General features: G+C 45.0%; 2 protein-coding genes across 5 annotated transcripts; one reads left to right on the top strand and one right to left on the bottom strand.

Annotated features, from left to right (window-relative positions):
* Nucleotides 1-3,950: 3,950 nt before the first annotated feature.
* Nucleotides 3,951-5,937, bottom strand: Moap1 (modulator of apoptosis 1). Of its 3 annotated transcripts, none has more exons than XM_021178618.3 (2): nucleotides 5,725-5,937; nucleotides 3,951-5,621 (listed from the first exon to the last, which is right to left on the bottom strand). In XM_021178618.3, the coding sequence occupies exon 2, from the start codon at nucleotides 5,522-5,524 to the stop codon at nucleotides 4,466-4,468; it is 1,059 nt and encodes a 352-aa protein (XP_021034277.1). In that variant the 5' UTR covers nucleotides 5,525-5,621; nucleotides 5,725-5,937; the 3' UTR covers nucleotides 3,951-4,465. The 3 variants fall into 3 exon arrangements, with proteins under 3 accessions (XP_021034277.1, XP_085686755.1, XP_021034278.1); XM_085830629.1 differs by having other exon boundaries at nucleotides 5,789-5,936; XM_021178619.3 differs by having other exon boundaries at nucleotides 5,769-5,936.
* Nucleotides 5,938-5,948: 11 nt separating this feature from the next.
* On the top strand, nucleotides 5,949-8,170 carry Lyset (lysosomal enzyme trafficking factor). Of its 2 annotated transcripts, none has more exons than XM_021178621.3 (2): nucleotides 5,949-6,030; nucleotides 6,857-8,170. In XM_021178621.3, exon 2 carries the CDS (start codon nucleotides 6,873-6,875, stop codon nucleotides 7,266-7,268), a length of 396 nt encoding a protein of 131 aa, XP_021034280.1. In that variant the 5' UTR covers nucleotides 5,949-6,030; nucleotides 6,857-6,872; the 3' UTR covers nucleotides 7,269-8,170. The 2 variants fall into 2 exon arrangements, with proteins under 2 accessions (XP_021034280.1, XP_021034279.1); XM_021178620.2 differs by having other exon boundaries at nucleotides 5,973-6,426.
* The last annotated feature ends 3,649 nt before the right edge of the window (nucleotides 8,171-11,819 follow it).

The raw sequence follows: 11,819 nt of genomic DNA on the forward strand, positions 1-11,819 counted from the left end.
TGTGGCTGTGAGGAAGCTCTTCCCGGAAGTCCCCTGGCTATGGAAATACCACCTTCTTTTCATTTCTTTGAGAATTTCTTTCTTAAACAAAAAGAAATTCCCCTTCAAGTCGTAATATGTCAATGTGGCATTTTGGTGCCGTTGTTTCAACATGGCAGTTTAAAGGGGGCATATGTGCTTTTATTATTTTCAATTTATAAACCAATAAAAAAATCTTTTAGTTTCCTCAATTACATAGTATTCACCAGATGCATGCAGAAGACCATAAGAAAAGCTGACTGTGGGCTGGAGAGGTGGCTCAGCAGGTAAGAGGACTTGCTGCAGCAGGTAGAGGACCCTTCTGAGCATGTTCATGGCCGCAAATAATCTTGTGTAACTCCAGTTCCAGAGTTACATGATTCCCTTATGGCTTGTGTGCATGCAAGCAAACATTTATATTATCTAGAATTGATTTTTTATGTTTTGTTTTTTTGAGACAGGGTTTCTCTGTGTAGCCCTGGCTGTCTTGGAACTCATTCTGTAGACCAGGCTGGCCTCGAACTCAGAAATCTGCCTGCCTTTGCCTCCCAAGTACCGGGATTAAAGGCGTGCGCCACCACTGCCTGGCGGTTCTTCTTGAACCTTAAGCTTCCTGTCTGTAGAATGGACACTGTTTTTTTTGTTTGTTTGTTTTTGTTTTTGTTTTTTTTGACAGGCTCCTGTGAGAAGTTAACAAGCTAACCTAGAACAGCTTAAGAACAAGGGATTCTGGGGGCCAAGGAAATGATGGCTCAACAGTGAAGGGCATTTACTGCTCTTGCACAGGTTCTGGGTTCGGTTTCTAGCATTCATATGATGACTCACACCGGTCTGACTCCTGCCCAGGGGAATCCACCACTCTCTGTTCTGGTTTCCACGGGCGCTGCATGCATATGATGCACACACATACCCACCTAACATCAAAAACAAATCAATCTTTATGAAGATCAAGGACTGGCAATGGACAGGCTGGATGTAAATCCTGGCCTGTCACTTTGATAAAGGAGACCGTGGGAACACTCATCAGGAATTAAACATTGTTAGAGCTTGGCTAAAATCACTGCTAATAAGTTCTTCTTTCAAAACTGTAAGCACTCCTGCTGATGGGGCAATTTGACTTCTCAATCACCAGTTGCTGGACTCACCCACTGTTGGCTGCTTTGAGCAAGAGGACTGTCAAAAGCCAGTCAGCTATCTGAATGACATCACTGTTTGGAACACTGTGTGAACACCTTGAAACAACACAACTGCAGCTCCCCGAGGCACAGCCTCAGCCAGGCCTAGGTCAGCTTCTACTAGACGTTTGCTAGCACAACGTCAGTGAATCCTAGATGACCCTGCAACCATTTTCAAGGAAGGAGAGTTTCTCTGATAGCTTAGCAGTGACTGCGATGCTAGTGTTCGAACAAGGCTGTGATTGGTGCAAACACAATTCTTCATTGACATGTAAGTTTTTCCTCAAAGTGGCACAAACACCCTTCCGTAGCCTTCATAGTCAGGCTGTTGAGCTCACTTTGTCAGCTAGGAGATAACCTCTTGTGCTGCTTCCCCAATAAAAGATTCTCTCCAGTAGTGTTTCCTTGCCATTTTTTTAAAGATTTATTTTATTTACATGAGTACACTGTAACTGTTTTCAGTCACACCAGAAGGCAGCATCAGATCCCATTACAGATGGTTGTGAGCCACCATGTGGTTGCTGGGATTTGAACTCAGGACCTCCGGAAGAGCAGTCGGTGCTCTTACCTGAGGAGCCACCTCTCCAGCTCTCCTTACCTATTTCTTTTTTTTTTTTTTTTTTTTGGTTTTTCGAGACAGGGTTTCTCTGTGTAGCCCTGGCTGTCCTGGAACTCACTTTGTAGACCAGGCTGGCCTCGAACTCGGAAATCCGCCTGCCTCTGCCTCCCGAGTGTCCTTACCTATTTCTAGCTTACTTCTTAGTTGTGAGGCTAAGATGGCAATACAAAGCCAGGAGAGTGGCAGGCAGAGCTGGAAAATGGCTGTGTGGCTGGCTGTTGTGACAACCGAAGAGACAGAGATAAAGGAGAGAAGGCTGTAAAGAGCTGGAAAAGAAAACTTGCAGGCCCTTGTTACTGGAGGTTTCAGAGAGCTTCTGTGAGTTTTACAAGTCTCAGACACCCCGAGACCTGTACGCTTTAATGTAAGGAGCCGCCTTCACATTCGCCATTACAAGATGGCGCTGATGGCACTGACACCCGTGTTCTAAGTAGTAAACAAGCAAGCTGCGCATGTGCCGGGGTAGCTTTCCACGCCATGTGCTCTGCCTTTCCCGTGACGACAACTCCGGCTGATGGGTTGCAGCCAATCAGGGAGTGACACGTCCGAGGAGGTGGACAATCCTCCATAAAAGGGAGGGGGCTCCGCCATCTCTCTGGCTCTCTCTCTGGCTCTCTTCTCCACTGGCTCCTGATGGGGTAAGCAATAAAGCTTGTGCTGCAGAAGATTCCGGTTGCCCTGAGCGTGTTCTTACCAGGGGAACACAAAAGCGGCGGGCAATACTTTAACACTGGCAAGGCGAAGGAATATCAACTTCCCAAGTCTATACAACAGCTATACTACTTGTAATGAGCTCTACCCAATAACTTAGTATTTTAGAGCAAAGGGCGGGGTTACTAGAGGCTTCCACAAGATCTATAATGCTTAATTAAGGGTCTAGCATCCTAGGCCCCTAGAGCTGTAACAGTAGGAGGCACCCTTCTCCACCTGTCTGTTGCCACCACTGCCAAATGTTATGGGATATATGCTGTCAAAGACCAGCACTTAAAGGTCTCTGAGCCTATGATCTATCCAGAATAAAAAGACCTGGGGCCAGGGGCTAGCCACGTTACTACCTGTAAAACCACAGACAAGTTATTTTTCTGTGCCTCCTCATCTTATTCATAAAATGGGAGGTGGGAAGAGTCAGCTTCTTCTTCAGCTAGTACTTGGTCGCTGGCCAAGGACATGTCCAATGTCAGCCATTAATACTGAGTCTGAATAAACCTTCAGAGCAGGGATTAATCCTGTCGAGTTTACCCCCTGAGCTTACGGTCTCACATATAGAAGACGTGTGGCATTTATTAATGCTTGTGTGTCTATACAAAATGTGAAGTTTCTCACCGAGGCAGCAAATGAGTGACCTGCAGGACAGTGTATAATGTATCTTAAGCCACTTTACAAACATGAGCAGAATCACAGCTCTCAAGAGTCCACATGCCGTTCTGCATTGGAGAACATAAGGAAACTTTCCATGTATTCCTAACTCAGAGTAATCTATCACACTCCCAAGACTACATGTACACATGGTGACACAGTCTGGCCTTGATTCTTTGTGTAGTTACCTCCCTTAGTAGAGAGAACAGCAGCCTTGCAAGAACCAGAACAGCTCTCATTACTGCCTGCTTCGTCTTGAGCATACATCCATTTCTCCAGGTGATTTTAGTTTCCCTGTATGTAGAGTTTTCTCTTTGGAGGCAGGGTCTCCCTCTGAAGTTCCGGCTGGCCTTAAGAGGCCAGTCTTCCTGACTTTGGCTTTACTTGTTAAGCACTGCGGTTATAGGTGTGTAGCACCAGGGTTGGAAAAACACAAAACTTCATCTTCCCTTTCTCCCTCCAAATTCAACATTGATGGGCCTACTACTTGCCACAATCTGTTTATAGTCTGGTTCCTGTCAAACAAGCAAGTTCCTATCCCCTAGGTGCCAAGAGTTCAAAGAACTAAGTCTGTAATTGCAGTGGCTTTCAGATTCACACTATAAAAACTTTTGTTCAGCCTGGTGTAGTTGTGCAGGCCTTTAATTCCAGCACTCAGGAGGCACATTTTTGAGTTTGAGACTATCCTGGGTCTAATAGAGTGGGTTCCAGCACAGCTAGAGCTGCACAGAGAAACTGTCTTAAAAACAAAGCCAAAAAATTATTTTCCTTCAAATGTAGTATACAATGTATACAAAGATCAAAAATTTTATTATCATTTCTTTATTACTCCAAGAAAATATTTAGAAGCAGACCTTTTGGCAACACATCAGATAGTCACAAACCTAAAACTAGTTGTAGAATTGACCACAGCATTCAGTTGTACTTTTTGATTGCACAGAATCAATAACTGATTTGTAATAAAAGAAACTAAATATCTTAGCCAGCCTTGGCTCAGGGTCTTCAAGCATAAATGTGGGCAACACCTGAAAACTATTGAAAACTGATAGCACCATCACATATGACAAACATGCATATAAACTTTGACTTGCTGGGACACTGTACTGGCAGAATGGTCTTTTGATTTAAATAATTATCAGTGTGGAACGACATCATTTTTATCAGTAAAACATTGGGGAGACATTCAGTAAACAACACGACAAAGGGTGAGTTACTCTGGCAGCATAAAGAGTGGATGGGCTGATTCTGCAATGAGCTCTTCCATCTTGTTCTGCTCATGACAGCCTTGGGTCTTGGGTCAAGTGAAATAGCCTTCTAATTCGGCCTGAAGGAGGACCTCTTCTTCTTCGGCCTCCTTATCTTTGATCAGTGTCAGCAACTGCAGTAAGCCTGGGGCTGGGCTACCCTCCGGCAGTCCAAGCTCTCTTCGAACTGACTTGTGGACTGCCCCAGCAATGACTTGGTCTAGACGGGCCTGATTCACAACTTCTTTCTCAATGGCTCCTTTCTGAACCAGTTTCTGCAATAAAGGCTCCAACCTTAGAACATAGGCAGACAGCTTTTCATCAGTCTTCTGATAAGTAGTAAGGTATTTGACCTGCAATGCTCTAGGATTATCAATAATCCCAAATATTGTCTCAAGCGTCTTCAGGCATTCTGCAACTGTAATGAAGGGGTTGTTTATCTTGAGGACTCGAATAATTTCAAATGCTGGACCTCTAAGGCTCTCTATCAACCGCCTTCTTTTCTCTACATCTGACACCTGCCATGTTTTCATTACTTGGGAAGTATGAAACATCCAAGATTCAAATTCTTCCTCACCTGGTCCTGGAGGATCCCTGCCTGAGAACACACTCAGCTTTTTGTACCTCAGATACTGCAGGGTAGGCTTAAGGGCCTCATCTAATGCCTGTGCTAACATGGGTGCTCGAATTTCAGGGATCATTATGCCCTGGTCTAGGCCGAGAGGGTCATTCCGATTCCCAAGAACTCTGGTTAATTCACCCAGCGTCATGCCCTCTCCCTTTAAAAACTCATTTAATTTGCACAAAAAGTCACTATCAGCATCAGGAGGCTTAAAGATCACTCTCCAGACACCACCTTTTGCAGGTATCTCCTTGGGGACCAGGGCACTGCCAGTCTCTACTGTAAGCCCAATCAAGGCTACATTCTTGTTCTCATCCCTCCTGAACATCCTCCCAAGCAGCCTGTGTTCCCCTAAGGGAGCAAGGCCAGCCTGCAGGGCCTCCTCTATGTCTGCCACTCCGCAGGTCGGAGGGATGCCGGCAACCAATAGTGCTTTCCGAGGGTTCATATCCATCCCCCTGCACCAGTCTTCCAGAAGTCTCAGTGTCATGGTGCTCAGAGTATTTAAATTCTAATTCGACCAGGGCGCCGCCGCCGCTCACGGTGATGTGCGTACTCGTCTCTTTAACACGCAGCGGTCCGGGAGCCTGAGAAAACAGAGCATCCACGTAAGTTAACCGTGTCTGACTCCCTAGCAGTTCCTCCGCCCACCCGCCACCGGTGCCTAGATACGAACGCCATCAGGACCACCTGCCCATAGATGCATCGCTTGGGTCCTGGAGAGGGCGTCTGACCTTTGCGGGGTTTATGAGACCTGGGGATCACGTCTGCAGCGCGACGATGGAGGGACACGGGCTCCCCGCGCCCGCCTCCCGGCCGAGGGCAGAACAACCACCGCAGCAAACGCCTCAGGGAGCAGACAACCGCCTCCGGAGGCGGCGCGAAGCCGACAGCCTGACGTCATGAGAGGCCGGCGCGCGTTTCCGGCCCTAGACGGAAGCTCTGACTGCGGCGGTATCCGGGACTGCGAGCGGGCGGGCCACTCAGGACAGGAAGGTGAGACCCGGGGCTGCTCGGCTTGGCTGTCAGGCTGGCCCGGCGTCCGGCCGGGAGCCGAGCTCGGGGCTCTGCAGGCCAGGCCTGGCGCCACTGCCCAGCTCAGCTCGGCGGCGGGTGCTGTGGGGGGCGGGCCCGGCCTCTCCAGGTGGTTCCCCCCGCCTGGGGCTCCGGAGGGCGACGGGGCCCGCCGCCGCCGCGTGACCAGCCGTAGTCACGCTGAGCTTAATCACTACTAGCTCGTGCTCCCGCCGCCGCGCTCACCTTCTTCAGCTGCGCGACCCAGAGGGTTTCTCTTAAGGTGGCTTGTTCTGAAATGCCAAAGGCACCTGACTGTTCTGAACTGAGTGACTCTTGCTCGCTTGCAGGGGGAACAGGAAGATTTTCGGGACCACTGTAAGTGTTTGAAAGAGTTACAGTCTTAACTTGGGGACTCCGACGTTGGTTTAACGAGTAGAACTCAACCCAGTGCTCACGTCTGAAATAGTGTTAAGCCAAAAAGCATTTCAACTGTCAAGAGCAATGTCCTGTGGGGAAACTAGATGTTACATTATCTGGAACGAAGGTGTACTGGGTCTACTCAAACAAGAAGTGATGATTCATTCACTCTGGGGTTCACATAAATAACAGCACTCAGTAGACACTGAAACCAGTATTTTTATGTGCTTACAACTGTTATATAAAACCACCTGTAAGCTGTTTACAGCTGTTAAATCTTAAAATGCTCGTGCTTTTCAGAACTCTTGAATTTAAATCATGGGCACTTGGAATAGTTGCCATGGCAACATTATAAGACCCTAACAAATTTTCTGTGTTTGCATTGAAGGCACAGAGCATGGAGAATGATGAACTTCCGTCAGCGGATGGGATGGATTGGAGTGGGACTGTATTTGCTAGCAAGTGCAGCAGCGTTTTATTATGTCTTTGAAATCAATGAGACTTACAACAGGTTGGCTTTGGAACACATTCAGCAGCACCCTGAGGAGCCTCGGGAAGGAACCACATGGACACACTCCTTGAAAGCTCGGTTACTTTCCCTGCCCTTTTGGTTGTGGACAATTATTTTCTTGATACCGTACTTACAGATGTTTTTGTTCCTTTATTCTTGTACAAGAGCGGATCCCAAAACAGTGGGCTACTGTATTATCCCCATATGCTTGGCAGTTATCTGCAATCGTCACCAGGCATTTGTCAAGGCTTCTAATCAGATCAGCAGACTACAACTGATTGACACATAACAACACCCATCACCGTTTTCCCTTATTGTAAGACTGCCAGTACTGTATAGTGGCTGACCACAAGACTGCAGTTTCTTCACGGATCTCAGGAAGTTGTGGTGGAACAGAGACTTTTAAAAAAAAGTGACAAGAGGACTGACTACTTTATCTGAATAATGACTTTTTAGGTAAAGCCTGAAATATAGTACTACACAATCATGTTGATGACTTCAGAGTTTGGAAGTAAAATAGTGGTTTGTAATCTGCAGTCTTTAGAAACTTGAATAAGCACCTGAATTTTTTTTTTTTTATTTCTATTCTATGTACAACATAGTATGATTCAGAAATTTTTCCGTTGGGGAAAATATTTCCATTGTGTTAAATGTAAAAAGGTCTGACCATGATCATAAAATTTAAATTTTATACAATTACTTTGCTTGCTTTAAACTTTTTCAGACTAAGACACTAATCCTGCTTTCAGTTTACATGGACTTGGTAGAAAATTAATGAGATGGCTATCACTTTTCTGTTGTTTTCAGGGGAGGTGGGTAGGTAGGGGAGAGTGCTGGGGATAGAATCTAAGCCTTTTGTGCTTTTCAAGACAGTTACTCTGTGTGCCCTGGCTGTCCTGGAACTTGCCCTGTAGATCAGGCTGGCTTCAAATTCTTGCCTGCTCCTGCCTCCCAACAGCTGGGATTAAAGGTTTGTGTCACCACCAACCCATTGCTTTTTGTACTTTTACCACTGAATTACATTTCCAGCCATGATGATGGCTATTTAGATACACAGAATTTGTTCTTTTCTTTTTGGGTAATAGCTATCTAAACTACTAATCTATAGTTCTTTGAAAAACTATGTAGGAACTGAACAGATGAAATGGTTGAGGTCTAGAAATAACACACAGACACCAGGTGTACCAGCACAGATCACTAAAGAGATATTGTTCCTTTCCTGGGTGAAATCAGGGTATCCAGTGGTAGTAGTACTAACACATTTCACACCATTTTAATAACCATGGCTTGAGTCATTGCTTTAGAGCTACAACAACCACCTTATGAATGAGAGCAGCACTTTTTAGCCTGATGCAGTTCCTCACCACTGACACAACATCCCATGCTGTGTACAAACATCAACTATTTACCTGTGTATGCTGTCTCCCGACTCATACCGAAAATGAAAATGAGTTTTAGTGAAGTTTTTTTTTTTTTTTCCAAATTGTACCATCTGCTAGCTTTTTGTGGTGCTAAAGATCAAACTGACACCCTCGCACATACAAGCCAACTCTTAACCACTGTGCTGTATAACTCTAGTCCTAAAGTTTTTCAGCAACCTCACTAAATGCTGTATTTGAACAGAGAGGCTAAAATTCCATGGCAAAATTTAATCCTTTTTGGTTGTTGGTTGTTTTGAGACATTTTCTGGCTGTCTCGAATCTTGCTATGTAGACCAGGTTGGCCTTGAATTCAGAGATCTACATACCTTCTCCCAGAGTTGGGGGCTAAAGGAAAGATGTACTTGTGACACCGTGCCTGGCTCAAACTTTAATCTTAAAAGACAAAACTATCTCAAAAGCATCAGAATCTACTTTATGAACTCCTGGTGGTGGCCCATGCCCTTGATCCTAGCACTTGGGAGGCAGAGAGACGAATCTCTGAGCTGGAGGCCAGCCTGGTCTACATGAAAAGTTCCAGGACAGCCAGAGCTACAAAGACAGACCCTGTCCCAAACAAACAACCCCCCATAAGACAAAAACCAAACCCCACAAACTCAAAAATCAACTCAGTTTAGTTGCTGAAATAACACATCTTTTGCTATAATATATTCAGTATTCCAGGGAAACAGTTTGACAAAACTACTTCTGTGACTCAGGCGCCATCTTCTGAGTGCTTTTAACGTGCATGCTGCAGAAACGTTTTAGAAGTATTCTTCAACTCTTTACTCCCAATACCAAGGCAGCTGTTGCTACTGGGACGAGTGCCATTTTACAAGACTCTGAAGTATTCAGGAATTAATAACCTGTCCATGGACATGGTAAGTAACTGGAAAAGCCAAGCTAAGAGCCATAGGCAGGGTATGGTGGCATATTCCTGTAATCAAGCATTCAGGGGCAGAGGCAGGTGGATCTCTGTAAATCTAGTCTATGTAGTGAGTTCTAGGACAGTCAGCTACATAGGGAAACCCTACCTGAAAACAACAACAAAAAATCAGATGAAGTAAGATTTGAACCCAGGATATCTATCTGGCTTAAGATTCTATCTCTGTACTTATGGAAAAATTAATGATTCCTTTTTAATTATTATGGAAGTAGTAGTAATTTATTTTTATTTTTGTCAAGACAGGGTTTCTCTGTGTAGCTCTGGCTAACCTGGAACTTGCTCTGTAGACCAGGTTGGCTTTGAACTCAAAGACCCAACTGCCTTTGCGGGGATTAAAGGCATTTCCAGATGTAATTAGTTATTAATGGTTAGTTTACAAGGTTAATCTGCTCTTTAAAAAAATCACATTCCCTTATCTCTGTACAAATGTTAAGTTGGGTGCCATAGTGTATATATGGAGGGCAGAGGACAACCATGAACGTGTTTTCTCAGGTGCTATCCATTTAGATTTTGGAGACAGGGTCTTTCTTACTGGCCTGGGACTTACCAATTTTCCAAGGATCCCAGTTTCCACTGGACCAAATTGCTTGGCTCCCTCCAATCCCCTTTAAAAAACATAAACAAAAATATGTGTCCTTGCAAACAAACAATCCTGCAAACTTTACCAACCGTGCCATTGTCATTTTATTTACAATCCTACCTGAAATGAAACAACCCCATTGAAGTTTTTTCACTGAAATACTTGAGTTTTTCAAAAGTGCAGGCACAGTAAACAGATTAGCTGCAGAAGTGTCTATGGTACTTTTTTCACTAGTCCACACTTTTGACTTAGATGTCATTAACTTTAAAGTAAAAATTCCCTGAAGTATAGAATCTGATTCTGTTTTACAATCTGTTTAAGGAACAAACAGCTTTTCTTTGGTTGGAGGCATGAGATAAAGTGCTCACACGAGTAAGTCACCACCGCTTGAAACACGTGCGTATGCTTGTCCCGAATGGGTACGGTCAGTCTTTTCCTACTTCCCTGGCACAAGTGACTACTGTGCTGCTTCACTGTTCATCCTTTCATCACAAATGCACCACCGTGTTACAAATCCTCCCACACATAAAGTCCTAGAAAACTTTGGACTGTGGTTGGAAATCACCATGCAGTTAGTGTTTAAAACCCGGAAAACCTCCTCACATACAATGAAAAGGTCCAGGGAGGCGGGTCCAACTCTTTTTGTCTTAAACATTTTCCAGATGCTTCTACTAGGGTTCAAAGAACTGATCCACAGTGTTTAGCATTTACTGAAGATTCAAGTATTGGAGCTGTGTTTCTCTTTGGGACAGAATCAGAAAGTGTTCTGCAGAAACTTGAGCCATTTACACATGGTCTACATGTCCTCATATTAAATCCTCCCTGTGCTCTGAACATGCTTCTCTCAGACGTTTGCTTCCCTTTCTGCCAAAGCTGCTAGGTTTTGTCAGTGAGTCCACAGCGGCACTGGTGATTAACACTGAACTCACCACCAGCTCTGGATTCTCGAGTTTCTTTTTAAGGAGTTTCTGACCCTCTGACCCTTGACATAGGTTCTTCAGCTGGCTTCTGGGGCAGCACTGTCTAGGATGTTCCTTCATGTTCTGTACTTCATGTACTCATTCAGGAGTCACAAACCAAGAGGAGCAGCCAGCCACATGTGGCCACTAGCTGCATGTATTTAGTAGCCCAGTTCTAGATCATTCTCTGGTTTTTCTTTTTCCTCATAGCTGCTAGCTGCTTCTTTGAGGAATTCTTCTTGGGGATCCCCTCCAACTCTGTGTTGGTGTGCTTAGGTTTCTGTCACCTCATCCAGTCCTGTGGTTAGGTACTCTTCCCCAGAGTTTCACTTGACTATCTACTACCTAGCTGCCTTTTTTTCTGAAGGGAAGCTCGCTAGGTTATCCAAAGTTGTCTTGAACTTAGTCCTCTTCCCTCAACCTCCTCAGTAGCATGATCACTTGCATGCAATCACTACACTTGGCTTCACTTCATTGCCTGCTTATACTTCACTATACATTTACTAGCAGACTCATGACATTTAACCTGTCTAAGCTGCCAAAGGCAACCCTGTTTATCAATTGTGCTTATAATTCCAGCACTTCAGAAGAGGCAAGAGGACCAGAGTTCAAGGACAGCTTTATCTACAAGTTCAAGGTCCTATCTTGGTTTTCAAGTCTGCTGTCTCATACTTTTGATCCCAGCACTCAGAAGGCAGAGGCAGGCAGATCTCTGAGGGAGGCCAGCCTGGTCTACAGATGGAGACAGGCAGGGCCACACAGAGAAAAGTCTTGTATCAGCACCTATACCTCTCTCTCATTCCCTGCTGTTCTTTCTGCTCAATTCCACTCCAGGCACACTATCTTTTCTTTTTTCCTTTTCTGACAAGCCTCACACTATGCAACTCGGGACACTCCTGCCTCTGCCTCCAGAGTGCTGGGATTACAGACATGTGCT

The sequence above is a fragment of the Mus caroli genome, unplaced genomic scaffold, assembly GCF_978045245.1.
Source record: "Mus caroli unplaced genomic scaffold, Mus_caroli_1 scaffold_14, whole genome shotgun sequence".
In the NCBI taxonomy this organism is placed as follows: domain Eukaryota; kingdom Metazoa; phylum Chordata; class Mammalia; order Rodentia; family Muridae; genus Mus; species Mus caroli.